Below are 15,402 nucleotides of genomic sequence, written 5' to 3' on the forward strand. Positions count from 1 at the left end.
TGGGGACTTGGGATTCAGGCAATTCCCAGGCCTGCCACAGGAGCCTGAGACGCTGGGCTCTGGGAGGGGCCCTGGCGAAATGAGCTGGGCCTCGGTGTGGGCCTCCCCAGTATACAAAACACACATGTGTGATCTGTCGCCAAGGGAGGGTTGGGGAGGGCATCTCAGCTAGAGGTGGGAAAAGCCATTCCTCCCTCGGTCGCCCACTGTCCAGGCCACCAGCTCCTTCCCATCCTCCTTCCTCCTGCTACGCACGCGCCCAGACACATGCACGGTGATCTGCTTGGGGACCCTGACTTCATCTGCCCCCAGAAGATGGAGAAGAAAGAACAGAAGTATTTTCGTGATTGTGTGGCCTTGGGTGGAGCTTTGATCTTCCCATAGACTCAGTTTCCTCATCTGTAGAATGGGGCCGTACCGCTGTGCTTTACAGACCCGCTGTGAAAATCAGATGCAGCAGAACACGCAAAGGGGTCATGACCACAAAGCACATGACTCATGGCAGTGGACATTTGGGGCTGGAAATCAGAATTGCTATAACCATCCAATCCACTTCCTTTGTTAGCAAGCCTGGGAGAACATCTGAGGGGGAGGGAGGGCCCAGGGCAGTGGCCTACATACAGCCTGGGGATTACCACTGGGTCCAGCTGTCCTGGCCTGGGCAGGGGGTGATCAGACACCGCGTCCTGCATGCAGCCTTCCCCCCCGTGCTCCCAGCTCTGCCCTCTGGCTGAGTACATGTGCTCAGAGGACTGCCCTGAGGTGAAGGTTAGGAGCGGGCAGGCGAGCTCCTCACCAGGGAGCGAACTTCAACAGGAGCTTCCTCTGAGGTGGTGGGAGCTCAGAAGGTGAGACATGGAAACAGGCTAGTCTGGAGCAGGAGACCTTGGCTCCACCTCTGACTGGCCCTGCGACCTTGCACATGCAGTCTGTGGGCCTCAGTTTCTTCAGCTGTAACGGCCTGTCCATCCTTGGGAGTTGCCATGAGGTGGTAGCCACACAAAGGCTCTGATAAAGTTGATCAAAAAGATGTACCAGGAAGACTCCCAGAGTCCAGGCACTGCCTTCCCACCCTCCCCCGATCTCTTCTCGGTTGGATGGGCAGATGCAAAGTCTTTCCAGAGGCATGCCATCTGCCGTGGAAAAGGGGCTCGGGAACCCACAGGCCTCTGGGACCCCCTTCCAGCCCTCTGAAAGCTGAAGCAGGATGGTCATTTATAGTAGCAGAGTTTTCAGTAGACGAACTGCCTCCCCTCCTTGACCCTCTGCTTCCCCAGCTGTCACTTCAGATAAAAACTCAGCCGGCCAAGGCTGCTGGGAGAGTTGACCTGCAGGCGTTTCTGAGCTGAGCCCCAGCCCTGGACCAGCTGCAGGACAGCACTAGGGAGGTCCTTCCGGGGCCCTCGGGGAGTGGTGCCTAGACTTGCCTGGCTACCCCAGCAGCCATTCAGCACCCTAAGAAATGGGGGAGGATATGCTGACAGAGATGACCAAGTGTATTGGGCTGGGTCTCTCCAGGTAGCACTACACTCCCCCCCTCCCCCACAGGTAGCCTGGATGTGCCCGTCTGGGGCGCAGCATTTGGCATAGGGGTCAAGGATCTGAGCTCTGCAAAGCCCCTATGGTTTGTGATTCTCCTGTATGTTCTTTACCCAGAATTCCATGAGAAAGGAAGCCCCCAAGACCTCACTCAGTGCACAACGCATGGTAAATAATAACTGCTTCTAGGGTAAAGAGATGAGAACTAGGTGTGAGAACCCTGTTCATCAGGCTGAGTCCACAATGTGTCAGCTGTGGAGATTTCTCCCTGGTAATGAAATCAACTGGACAAGGAATGTCATTTGCCAGGGGTCCTTGGGGAGGGCGGGGCTCCCAGAGTAGCCTGGCTCAGCTGGAGGGTGATGTGGGGACAGGAAGGGGAATGATCCACACAGGAGCTCTGAGGACACCAGCCGAGGGCAGCATTCACGAGTCGGGGAGTGGGGAGCGGGATAGTTCTGGGGGCAGCTGCTACATGTGGCATATTCTGAGACGGCGACAGTGAGGAGAGGCTCTTTTCTTAATGCTTTACTGAACGTCGGGAACGCAGGTGTTATTCCTGGGTGAAGATGACGGGTTGAACACTTGCATCTATTTTCACTCTCTCTGACACCCACTACAACTACAGTAAAGGGAGTTTTTAGAGGCATCACCCACAAAAAAACAGAGAGAACTCGATAGAACAGCAGTGCTCTGACACACGCAGGGAGCGGTAACTGACGGGGCGGACAGGAGAGAGCCCGACCCTGAGCCCACAGGGAGCAAAGTTGGTTAGCAGCCTTTTCTACGTCCCAGGACCCTTGAAAGATTCTGGAACTGGAAGCACGTGGACGCCCTGAAAATACCTAGAGGTCGGAAAAAGAGGATTGATTAAAAGTGTTGAAAGCTTTGGAATTCTAGTCCCCTCCTCTGGGTGCTGGGAGGCTTGCCCTCCCCAGCCCTTCCTTGCGCCAGATTAGAAGGTTGTTCTCTGGAGAATCTGAAAGAGGGGTGTGGGGGGGTGGGGGGGTGGGGCGGGTGTCAGCCACATTGAGAACTGGGGATTAAATAAATATACAAGCGCTGAAGTCTAAGACTCCAGCAGCCCTCCTTTCAGAACTTTCCTCCCAACCTCTCTAGGGAGACCTCAAGAAATGGTCCCCCCACCACCCCTGCTCCCTCTCCAGGGTAGCTCCTAGTCGAAAGCCTACCCAGGAACTCTAGCTTTGACACAGCTCTTTAGCAACCACCCCCTACTCTCCACTATAAGCAGACGATTACCAGATAGCCAGGGAAGACCACTGACACGGAAGATGGAGACCCAAACAAGCCGGGGGGGGAGGGAGGTGGTGGAAGGTAGGCACCATGGAGAAAAGATCAGATAAGACATTGCATTAGGAATAAGAAAATACTATTTTAAAACAGAAGGGGGGAAAGGAGCCCTTGGAAATTAAAAGCATAACGGTAGAAGTGAAAAACTAAATTAAGGTTGTAGATAAAGTTGAGAAAAGCTCCTAGAAAGAAGAGCAAAGAGATGAAGATGAAAAATAGGAGAGAGGAGATAAAAAGTAAAGGGCCGATCCCTGATGTACAACAGCAGGATATTAGAGTTCCCAGAAGGAGAGAACAAAGAAGACACAAGGGCGAGAGTTATCAAAGAAAACAATCCATGGAAACATCCTAGTCCTGAATGACGGTTTCCAGACTGAGCGGGTCCTCTGCGTGCCCTGTACATGGGGAGAAGGACCCACACCACCTCACATCATTGGGACTTTCAGAATCCTGGGGCCAAAGAGAAGAGCCTGCAAGTTCCCAGGAAGAAAAAAAATCAAGTTACAAAAAAAGGTCAGGAAACAGAAAGGCTTTGAACTTCTCAGTAACAACAGTGAAAGCTGAAATGCACCTGAGCTCTGCTTTCCCAACGAGAGGGAAAATGACAACCAGCTGATAGGTCAGTTCCATGTAAACTCTCCATCAAGTACGAGGGGAGAATAAAGACATTATCAGCCATGTAAGGTGTATGGAAGGTGGCAAGACTTTTACCTCCGTGCACCCTTTATCAGGAAGCTACTAAAGGATGCGCTCCACCAAGACAAGGGAGTACGCGGAGAGAGGAAGACAGGGAATGAAGATCCAAGGGAGAAGTGACCAGAATCTAGGACAGCATGGACCGGGCTTGGAGGGCCACTCGGCCCTGACTAGAGTGGCTCTGAAGTCTCCAAGAGAAATTTCTCCAAGAAAGTGGGATGTACAGAAAACATCTCCGTTCTGAAAGCCTTTAATTAGAGGAGATTTTTAGGTGATCAGCAGAGGTTTGGTGTCAACTTAATGATAAGTACACAGAAAACTAAGCAAAAACAATGATTACATCCTGTGAAGATGACAACAGAAAACGTGCAGAGAAAAGTAACCATAGTTTACTTCCTGGCTCAGCTCCGAGTAGCATATGTAGTCATCATAACGTAAACACTGAATACCGATCTAACCGAAATACTTATATACCTGTACTGGGAGTGATGTGGGGGATGGGAGTCATGTGGGGGAGGGAAGAGCTAAACCTCTTCTCTAGGGGGAGGTCAAAGGCTGAGATATTAAGAAGGGGGCCATACAAGAGCACTCTCCAGAGATCTGAAGGCAAGAACCAAGAAGCAGCTAAGACCTGCAAATGGTTTCTCTCCAGAGAAGGGAAATGAGGGTGACCCCCAGAGGGCAACTTGACTCTTGGCATGCATAAATAATTTTGATTTAAAATCTTAAAAAAAAAAAAAACACTTAAATAAAAAAAACATTCCCATCCCTGCCCCTGCTACTTTGGTAATTTCTCAAAAGCCTGAATAAACATGAGGACTCTTGATTTGCTGAAAGCCTTGGGAGTGGGTTCTTTGCAAGCTATTCTTTTTTTTTTTTTTTAAAGATTTTATTTATTTATTTGAGAGAGAGAATGAGATAGAGAGAGAGAGCATGAGGGGGGAGGGTCAGAGGGAGAAGCAGACTCCCTGCTGACAGCAGGGAGCCCGATGCGGGACTCGATCCTGGGACTCCAGGATCATGACCTGAGCCGAAGGCAGTCGCTTAACCAACTGAGCCACCCAGGCGCCCTTTGCAAGCTATTCTAAGCAGCTAGGCCCAGCCTGTCAGCAGGTATCAGAAAGGTTCAGAAAAACTGGGGACTGGTAGAAACCAAGGATGTGGAGCTGAAACCTCAGGAGCCTCCTGATACCTCAGGCAGTTTCCCTAACCTCTCTGTGCTTACAGAGTTGATGCTGGGGGGAAATGTAGTAGAGGCCAGGCTGTGCACATACCACCTGCCCTCAGGAACCCCGGAGGGGGAGCTGGGGAGAGGCCAGAGTAGCGTGTTGGCCCATCCTGTGTTGTGTTCGAGCCTCCATCCCACCAGGTCTGAGACCTTGGGATTTCCCCGCGTCCTACCACCCACCGTCCTGGGCCTGGAAACCAGAAACCCAGGTCACACTGTACCACTACTCATCCAAGTTTACAGAAAGCAAGATCATTATTTACAAGAACAGAAACATTGAGCTAATTTGCTTTTAAATACACCAAAGAAAGCCACAAAGAGAAAACAGAAACTTCTGAGTGAAAAAGGACCACTGTGTCCCCATCTTCAGGTTTTTCCTACTGCTCTCTGCTGCCCAGGCCATTCTCCTGCCTTGTTCTCTGCTGACGAGCAGACCCTTCCCAATATTAACCAACCCATTTTTTCCACCAGTGAATCCAAGTTAAGAAACAGGACTTTCTTCCCAGACCACTCAAACCCCTGAGCCAAGTTATAGCCGTACCCGAAGCTCCCTGGGGCCCAATTCTCACAGCCTTTTCCAGAGATGTGTTCTGGGCAGTGTGAGTCACGCAGCTCCCATCATTGGGCCCACAGAGAACACAACAGGGACACTCGGGCCCCCACACCCCCAGCAAGTCTCTCCTTGCTCATTTTGGGAAGCAAGCTTCTCCCTTCAACCAAGATTGGAAAGACACGGAGAGAAATTTAGTCCTAGATCTAAAGCCCCAAAAGCTAGTCTGAGGACCAGGGATGACCAGTGACAAAGTGCTTGATGACTGGTAGCAAAAGTCGAAAAATGACAAGAAGAGATGTGTATGGAAGGAACTGTTCTTGTGCCTGGGATTAGATCCTTCTTATATTTTTGCTCTAAAATGAACATTTTTAAAAGATGAAATGATGGTGATTGTGGATCACATCGTTTTTAAATGTCCTTACTTGGCAAAATTGGAAAGTTGGCATCTCTAGCTAGTTCTTCCTCAAAAAAAGAAAAAAAATTTATTTTGGAAATTTTACTGGACTATGAAAAGTCCAAAGTCTGGGACATACCATGGTCGCCAACACAAAAGAGAGTGAGAACGAGTCCCAGGGCCAGAACCACAGGCTCGGGCAGTGAAGAGGGTACCAAGCATGGGGTTCGGTCTCTTGTTCATACCTAAGTGTGTGCTAGAACATCCCAGCTAAATGCTTGTCGGCCCGCTTCATGCCCCACAGTGACAGGGAGCTCTTGCCCTCTGCACACACCTCTGCCGATTAGGAAGTGCTTCCTCATACTGTCAAGAAACCTGCATCCTCGGACCCAGGGCTACACCTGGGAGCACCTAGAACCAGGTCTCACACCTGCAGGAAAACAGGCTCCATGCGGCACCCCTCCCACCCCATCTTCTTTGCCTGGGGTCTATTTGCTTCCTCCTACCCTGAATCATTCCTCTTGTGAGGTGACTTGCTTAAGATCACATGGCTAGCAAGTGAGTTCTAACCCAGCCCTTCTGCTCCTGGCCCAGTGTCCTGTCCCCTCGTTCTCTAGATGTGGCTCAGTGTCCTAAATTCATGAGATGGTTCTGGCTGTTCAGAACCAGTTGGAAAAGGAACAAAGAAACCAAAATGGGAAGGGGAAAAAAAAAAAAAAGCAACGTACAAAAAAGTCAATGTGATCCCAATAAACACTTAATAGATATATCTGCTTAGAAAAAATTAAGGAGGGAAATAAGGCAAATTGATCGTGATGATCATCCCTTGAGGTGGGCTGCCTACCAGTTTTTATTGTTTATTGCTTTTCTATGTTTTCCTACAATGATCTGGATTTTAGTTGTGCAATAGAGTAGAATAAAGGCCATTTAGAAGGATGAAATAAGTAAAATCAAAAGTAGGCTTGTCCCAAGACCCCATCTCCGTTCCCAGCCACTGTCCAGTGAAGCACTTGGGGGTCCAGCCCTCCAGAGGTGGCCCGGGTTGGTGCTCCCCATGGGCAGGGGCTGCCTGCACCCCCTCCCGCAGCCCTCCCGCCAACCCACAGTGGCTCTTCCCCCGCACTTGCTCGGGGCGGACACACTGTTTACCGACAGGGATTCAGGCTTAGATGGAGAGATCACAGGTGGAGTGATGGAGCTGGGCCATGACCCAGCCCTCTGATGCTAGTCCAGTGCTTGCTCCTCGGGGGCTCAGAACAGAGACCCCAGACCTGACTAGGAGAAGGGTGAGGGCGGGGCATACAGATTTTAACAGCTTATTTGGTTGCTGTCCCTACCTTTACTGCTGCTGAACTGAAAAATCTCCACAGGCTAAAATTCTTTACATTGCAAATAAAATAGTTTTTATTTCTGGTGTTCTGGGGCTGTGCAGAGTGCTGGCCCATGCATCCCCCAGCACCCTCCACACCGGCCCTCCAGGGCAGGTCTTTGCCAGGCGCTGCCCTTGTTCGTCCAGGGCACCTTGCAGACCTAGGCACGCTGTCAGCACCAAGCCAAGCCCTGATCAGAGGTGGAGCCCTGGTTAGAAGTGGGGTCACGGGGCCTGGGCAAGGTGTTTCCCTCCTGGGCTTCAGTTTTCTGATGGGTAAAACCAGGGCAGAGAGCATTTGGCAGTGATGAGGCTGGGTGGTCTCTGAGTCTCTTGCCAGGCTTCACATTGGGATATTCAGGGACTGCCCAGTGACACTGTCCCCCACCTGGGGAACGGAGGCCAGAAGATTTCCATTCGGGCTGCCCCTCAGCCCTGGCCCCTGAGTGAATAGTCTAGTTCTGAGACCCCCCTCCCCACCCAGCACGTGTGAGGGGTGGGGATGTGGAGGTGTGCCTGTGTGGGCCTGGGTGTGTGTGTGTGTGAGTAGGGGGTACCAGGAGGACGGGCCCCCCATTTGGTGTCTGCCACAGGCACATTCTCCAATTACCTCACCTTTATGAGTATCGTGCTCCTTTCCTCTCTGAGACCCCAGCTCCCAGCTGCCCTGTCACCCTCCCCCTCCACACCCCTTCTTATTCCTTTGTCTTCTCTGTTCCTGCCTCCATCTCAAGTACCTAGTTCTTTGCTCTCTCTCTGTCTCTGCCCAAAACAAGGTCCGTAGCCCGAGTTGAATGCGTGCCCCTTCACCTGTGTGATCTCTCCCTTAAGACCTTCTTCCCACCCCCCGCCCCACCCGAGCCCTCAGCCCTCTGCCAAGAGGTGCCCACAGCTCGCAGGCCCATCTTGTTCCAGACAGAAGTGAAGATGGCCTCTCGTTGCACAATTGACAAATTCAAACCATTTTCCCTCTGAGATCAGAATGAAACATCGGGAAGCCTGACACCACCATGGTTTGTTAACCTGACGTCGGCCTCTCTGGGTGCTGTACACATTTTAATTACAAATCTTAGAAGTGACTGGGGACCCCTTTTATGGTGCACCTCCGGGCTCTTCTAGGTGCTTTGGGGGAAGGGCAGGGCCTTTTCACAGCAGGAACAAAAAACTCAAGATGGTCCTTAAAAGTTGGGAATGGGGGTGGGGGTCACTGACAGCTCATGTCAGCACAGCCTGTGGGGTGCAGGGAGCCTTGGGGAGCACATGGAAACAACTCCCAGCCACCCCCACCACTCCGCCCATTGCACAGGTGGGGAGACTGAGACGCAGGTTTGTACGAGGACTCTGCTCTAGCAAGGGCAGGGTGTGTGTGTGTGTGTGTGTGTGTGTGTATGTATACTGGGTCTATGGGTTATGAGATTTGGCCCAGGAAAGTGGGGAAATCCAGGAGGAGATAGGAACATTTGGCCCACCTCTCTCATCTATCAGGCTCTAGGTCAGGGAGGATTGGCTCAATTGAAGGGGAGAGGATAAGGGGGACAAGGACAGAAATGCACGTGTACTTTCCTGTGGTCATACCTGGAGATGGAAGGAGGCAGATTGGGACGACAGTCCCTGGGCTCGTAGGCCTGCTCCTGGCTTCTCAGGGAAGAAACTGAGAAGGTTCTCAGTCCTTCTAGAAAAACCCTTGTCCACTGAAGCAGCCTGAGCAGAAAAGGGCTGAGGAGGGGGCTGGGCAGACAGACTGGGGTGGCACCCTGGCTTCCCCAAGGCCTGAATGGGGAATCGCGACCTTCCCACTTATCTGGCTTGGGGCATAAAGGATAGCAAAGAGAGCTGGCTGGTGCAGCGTCCTGGGGGGGGGGGGGGGCGGGTGGAGTAAATGGTCAGCAGGAAGCTGGTGGGGGGCCATAACTGAAGCTCAAAAGGGAATCACAGGCAGACCCTGGAGGATCAGCCAGCAGGTCAGGTGGGAGCCTCAACAAGGCCCGCCCCCTTCCCCATGAGACCTGGAGCAAGTCGCATTGTCTCCGTGCACTTTGGTCCCTCACCTGAGAAATGGTGACAGTCATCACGCCTGTCCTGCCTCCGGGACTGATGCAAGGATAGAGTGAGGCCAGACGCGTGTGAGAAGTGCTGGGAAACCATGCCCTGCTGGGCCCTACGCCTGGGGGTCCACCAGCCCCTCCAGAGAGGCTGCCACCAGACGCCCCCGCAGCCAGAGTGCTCACCCCTCCCCCAGTGTCCTCGACCCCTCCCCCAGTGTCCTCGACCCCTCCATGGACCCCAGTGGCATGCCCCGCCCTGCCCCATGCTGCACTCACCCTCAGGGCTGGCAGGGAGCTGACCTGGTCTGTGGTCAGTGTTGCCTCCTTGTAGTACTTCCCAGGGGGACAGAGCTTCAGGAAGGTGTCATGGATGCTAAGAAGAGAGCCATAGTGAGCTGGGGATGGCAAACCACGCGCCCCTCTCCTGCCGGCCCATCTGGAGGAAGGGGACTTACGATTGAGTGACATAGTAAAGGCAGTTAGACATCAGTCCACCCTTCTAGAAACATCCTTGAGGACTCCGGTGTGCCCAGCCCACTTTGTGGGGGGGAAGGGGGGTGCAAAGATGAGCTGGGCGTGAGGAAAGGTACATGAGTATGCTCCATAGCATGGGATATACTCCACAAGTGTTGGTTCTAGAATGTCAGAGCTGGAGGGGACGTCTGTGGTCGCTCAGTCCAGTCCCTCACTTACAGATGGAGAAGCCAGCAGGCCCTTGGGGAAGCCAGCGTGCCACCCAGGCCATCTGCCCAGCCCCGCCCTTGGCCCCGGAGAAAAGAGGTCACACGGTGGGTGTGGCTGAGCCAGGGTTAGAGCCCAGCCCCCAGGCCATCTCCTCAGGCCGCAGGACTGAGCAGCCTGCCTCAGCTCCCCGCGATCGATCGATGTCTCTACTGTAGGCCCACACCGTCCCGCAGGCTTTGCTTGTGAGGGACAGACAGAGGGCGAGGTGGCTGTGTGGCTGTGCAGGGGGAGAGGGCAGGACAACGGGGAGATAACCCCCATCACTGGCTCTGGGCTGACTCATGAGAAGGGCCTGAAAACAGGAGGCAGAATGGCGCATGGCTGTTCATGAAGGACAGGCTCCCTCGGCCTTGTAAGGGGCCCTGGACCATCACCAGAGACTCTTCTGACAAGTTTGGGGGGGAGCCGAAAAGCGGCGTGTGGAGTACGTGAGGGGAAACGTTCTCCAGGCAAGTATGGGGGGCACTGAAGAGCACAGAGGAGGAAAGGCAGGCCATCATCCCTGGAGGGTCCAGTGGCCCATGAGGGGAGGGGGCCGCAGAAGCTGCAGGCCCCAGTCAAAAGGAGTATTTGATCACTGTCATCGTTAGAATTGCTGGCCTGAGGAGAGAAAAAGCAGACTGACTTTCAGTAAGTTGTACTAATTTTTAAGACTTCTCTGAGGCCCTGCACAGACTGCTCCCCGGGTCCCACCCGGGTTCCCCCCTGGGAGTGGCCTGCCGCGAGCTGTCAACGCTCGTGGACATTTCTCACGGAACTGCATGACAGGAAGGAGCCATTCTCTCTCCTTCACAGATGAAACTGGGGCTCAAGGAGGTAAAATAACGCTTAAGGTCACACCGTGGTGCGTGTTAAATCCAGACACCGAAGCTCTTTTCCCCAGAGCCCGGAGAAGGGGGGTGTCAGAAGCACTGCTGGAGGAAAGGGGTGACGGCCACGGCCACCCCTTCCTCTCATTTACCAAGTGTCTGTGCTGAGTTCACTCAAGCACATTTTCTCGTTGATTTTTCCCACATTCCTGTGGGACAGGGGCAGGGGCGATCATTTCTAAAGAAGGGTAAACTGAGGCTCAGGAAGTTTAAGGGGTGTGCCCAAGGTCATGCGGCTTGAGACAGAGTGGGGGCCGCACCCCACACCCGGTTCTTCAGGCTGTGCTGCTCACTCCTAAAGGCTCCCCCCACCGACCCAGGTGCGAATCTCTCGGCCGTGCCTCCCCAGAGAGCTTTCTGGGGAGGGGTGCTGTGGGGAGGGCCTGGCCTGGATTTCATGCCTTCGCAAGCCGCCGAGTGGGTGGGCTGCCCGCAGATGAATCGTGGCTGCATCTCGGCTGCCACAAAATGTTCTCCTCCTCCAAATATGGATCAGCCGGCTCTAAATGGAACTCTGAATTAATCACTAATGGACTCAAGAGTCAAAGCCATTTGAAAAGCTCACACATTCAGCCTGCCAGAAATCAAGGAGCCCATGCAGTGGTTCCCTCCCAGACACAGGGAGGGGCTAAGGGCTCAGAGGCCCCGAGACAGGGGAGACCAGCCCCGCAGCTCACACTCTGTGGGACCTTGGACCTGCCACAGCCCTTCTCGTGCCTCAGTTGCCCTTCTGTAAAATGACGCAGTGACCCCCCCCTCGCTCCCTCCAGGTCAGGCCTCCTATGGCTATTTGTATACCCTTCTCTGCACTCTTGCCTCTGAGGCCCTTTTTAGTGATATTCAACTGGGTCCCACGTTAGAAACATGTGGCGAGCCTGTGAAAGCACCCGTATCCACCGCTAGAGACTCTCATTCAAGGCCAGGGTCGGGGCAGGACCCCTACGTTCTGTGAGCTTCCACGTTCTTCTCTTGCAGGCAGGACTGAGAACACAGGTCCAGTGCAGCCTCCATTTCTCCTCCTTTCTCCTGGGCTCAGCTCCTGGGCCCATGGGGTCAGTAGTCCTTTGCCCTACAGGACAGCCTGCAGTCATTTTATAAATAGCCCTATCTTTAGCCTGAAAAGGTAGCTTTTATGATCTGCTCCTTTCAAGCTGTGTGGCTTGGATAAACCACTTCATTTCTCTGAACCAGTTTCCTCATTTGCAGAAAAAGAGATAATAAAAGCATGAAAATAACAGCTAGCCCCTGGTCAGCACTGACCCACGTGCCCGGTGCTGTTCTGACCCCTGACGTGCATTTAATCATTTAATTGTCCTAATAACAACCATGTGAGCTTAGGTTCCAGTACTTTCATATCAGACTTTTTATAAGTGTGGGAACAGGCTCAGCAAAGGAATGCATCCATGGTCACACAACTACAAGGAGCAGAGCTGAGCCTCCAACCCAGCCCCTCGGCTTCCGGGAAGCCAGCTCGTAACCATGCTGCCCGCTGACCTTGACCCAGTGATAGGTGCTCCAGGAGGGCCGGGCGCTAATGGCCAGGACAAGGCCTGGAGGCTGGGAAATGTTGGGACCTCAGCGGTGCTAAGAGGAAAGAGAGGCCCTCATGTCCGGGTCAGCCTGTGTGGGGGCTAGGGGCAAAGCTTCAGGCTCCCCAGGCAGACTCACACGCAGCCCACGATCGTGACGGAGCAGCCCCTGAGTGACGCCGAGCAGGGCAAGTGGCTCAGACTGAGTCGGGCCAACCTGGGCTCCAACCCCGGAGGTCTAAAGGAAGCCACAGGTGCCCTCCTGCGCTCAGGCCCCAGACGTGGAGTCTGCGGCCACGGCTGAAGATAAGGACCTGGAAGGGCCTGTGCGCTGAGCCCAAAGAGACATCTGGAAGTCAGGGGCTTCTCGGGGAACAATTGGATCAGAAGTCAGGGAGGGCTGACTTGGAGCTGAGGCCCAAAGGGACAAGCTGTGAAAGAAAATCCCCACCGGCTAGAAATTGAGGGTGGACAGACCCCTTCTGGGAGAGCCCGGCCAAGGCAGCCCCAAGACCAGAGTGTGTCACATGTGGTCTGCCCCTCCCGCTGTGTGTCATCTGCAGATCTGGTGACCAGGCCTTTGTGTCCTCTGCATGGCACAGATAAGAAGGTGGGAAAGTAAAAAAAAAAAAAAAAAAAAAAGGTGAGAAAGTATTAGATGACGGCAGAGCCACCCTCATCCAGAGGTTTCTTGTGTCTGTCAGTCTCTTGGATCCTTTTCTCAGCTGGACCGATCTCTCCAGCTGCACCGTCATCCAGGCTGTATGTCTTTGTCACATTAATAGGAAAATCACCACGCGTCTTCGGAGGCCACATAGGACAATTGTCCAAAAGGGACTGGGGTTTAGTCTAGCCCCACTGGGCCACTTTCTCTCCCAAGAAAGGGAGATGGTGGAAAGGGCTGGTGGGGCAAGAGAAGGAAAGGATGCGTGCCATCAGCTCCCTCAGGTGCCACTGGGTGGGCGTTTCGGTGCTGCCCTTCACCTTGCATACAATGCAGCCATGCTAACGCCAACGTGGGCAGAACCCCGGGACCCTCCAAGAAACTAACCTATGCTCAGCGTGCATGTGTGTGTCCTTCCACACATACTCTCGTGTGTGTGTGTGTGCGCGCGCGTGCGTGCATGTAGAATCTTTTGTTTTACAAAAACAGAAGCATCCTGGATGTACGAGTCTAGCTTACCAAAGTATCACCATTTACTTACTCGTGGTAATAGAGCACATCCTCCAAAAGCTTCCTCAGACGAGTTGCGTAAGAGGTCATTTTTTAAAGTAATTTGCGTGTCCAAAAAATAGTTGCTTCACTTTCACTCTTGATTACTAGTTTAACTGTGACTTCATTCTAGATTGGAATTTTTTCCTTATAATTTTGAAGGCTTTTAGCCACTGTCTTCCAAGTCCCAAACCATTCTGATTCCTGGTCCTCTATAGGTCTTTTGTTTTTGTTTTTGTTTTCTCTATGGAAGCTTTTTGCCTCTTCTCATTATCTCTGGTGTTTTGAAATGTTATGATGACATGATTTAATGCAGGGTTTTAAATGTTCTCTTCAAATATCTAGTGTCCCTCAGCTTCCAATTCATACCTAACAAGTGAGGCTCGCAAAAGCCGACCAGGAGCTCACCCCTGCCTGTCATTGGGCCTGGTGGTCCTGAGGCAAGAGCCTGTCTGCTCAACTCTGTCCAGCTGAGTGCCTGTCTTCTGCTGGGCCGGGCAAGGGGTGCCGGGGGCTGGTGGGGCAAGAGAAGGAATCACATAAGACTTTCAATCCCCCTTTCTGGACCTGGACGGAGCACTCATACACCGTGCCGTTCATGCCCTCTGCGATCCCATGAGGAGGGCTGAGAGTCTGCAGCCCTCACACTGCATGACGCTTGTCTTCGGTCCAGAGCCTTCCCTGCTGGACGGGAACCTGCATGACGACGGGCACGTGGACGACTCCCCGTTATGCTCCCAGGGCCCTCACGGTGTCGGACCCATGGCAGGCTCTGAAGAGAGGCTTGGAGAGGGAGCCAGGGCTTAGAGCACATCCAAGTTTACCCAGCCAGGCTTCAGACCTGCTTCCTAAGTCCTTTCTTCCTTCCCCCCATGTCCCCAAGAGGCCCCATCCGCGTCTGTGATTCTGTGAGGCAATCCTGCCTAGGAGCCCCTGGTGGCTTGACGCCTGAGGTTTCGCTCAACTCCCATTGGGCCCTGGAATCCTGGCGTTGGGCTCTCCTGGCGGAGGTCTGTCTCTGCCTGCCGGTCTCACCTCCAAGGTTCCCCAGTGTTGAGCGGGGCCCACACTCAGGGACCAGCATGAGACCGTGCCAGGACGAGAGCTCAGCTCAAGGGGAGGGAAAGGGGCCCTTTGACTCACCACAGGATCTCATTTCTGGTCAGGAAGGTCAGGGCCTACAACAAACCACAGAGAGGTGACCTGCCCACTCCATCCGGTCCTGCCCTGGCCCCCTGGGGAGGGGGGAGTTTCAGGGCCCTGGGGAGGAGAAGCCCATGCTTTTATCCTACAGCTGGCAAAACAGAAGTACCCAGCCCTCGGGCCCCCAGTGGTGGTTGAGGGGCAAACCCCAGGCTCTGACAGCCTTGGGAAGGAGCATGTTGTCGCGGAGCTGGAGAGAGGCTTGAAGTCAAGACTACAACCCTGGGCTCTGGAGCCGGAGACAAATGGGGGAGGAGGCCTCGGAGGAGCCGTCTGCCTCACCTGGATGCAGGTTTGGCAAAGGCAACAGCTACCGCTCTCCGGTCTCAGGCAAGAGCTTCCCCGTTCATCCCACCTGCCTCCAGAAGCTTCCCCCACCTCTGCCCAGAACATCCTGCTTCATCTACCCACCTGGTATTCTTCCAAGTCCTCCCAGTGCATCTGGTGCCTCAAACACTGCCCCATGCCAACCCCACCCTTCTCTCCGCCTGCAGTAGAACCTCAGCCCCAAGGGCTCAGCAGGAGAGGTGACCAGGCGATCCAGTTGCTATGGTGGCCCACATTCCACCTTCTGCCCATTCTACTTGAGCCTCTGAGTGAGCAAAGGAGCAGATTCTTTTGGTTCCCAAGGCTAATAGACATCCTCCCCCTACACACAAACAGCAACCAGAAAGGCAACCCAATAGCAGGGCTGAGAGTCATACTGTTG

The 15,402-nt window shown here is 53.6% G+C and overlaps 1 protein-coding gene across 1 annotated transcript in view; it reads right to left on the reverse strand.

Annotated features, from left to right (window-relative positions):
• Positions 1-15,158, reverse strand: part of CIB4 (calcium and integrin binding family member 4) — a 46,258-nt gene extending 31,100 nt beyond the window's left edge. Inside the window, exons 1-3 of the mRNA XM_045883947.1 lie at positions 15,105-15,158; positions 14,634-14,668; positions 9,412-9,508 (exon numbers count right to left, since the gene is read on the reverse strand). Of these exons, the coding sequence (XP_045739903.1) occupies positions 9,412-9,508; positions 14,634-14,668; positions 15,105-15,158 (186 nt within the window). The remainder of the gene's footprint in view (positions 1-9,411; positions 9,509-14,633; positions 14,669-15,104) is intronic.
• Positions 15,159-15,402: the final 244 nt, after the last annotated feature.

This window comes from Mirounga angustirostris, unplaced genomic scaffold (assembly GCF_029215605.1).
Source record: "Mirounga angustirostris isolate CCGP_5_RB_7025 unplaced genomic scaffold, mMirAng1.0.hap1 SCAF_10, whole genome shotgun sequence".
Taxonomy (NCBI): Eukaryota; Metazoa; Chordata; class Mammalia; order Carnivora; family Phocidae; genus Mirounga; species Mirounga angustirostris.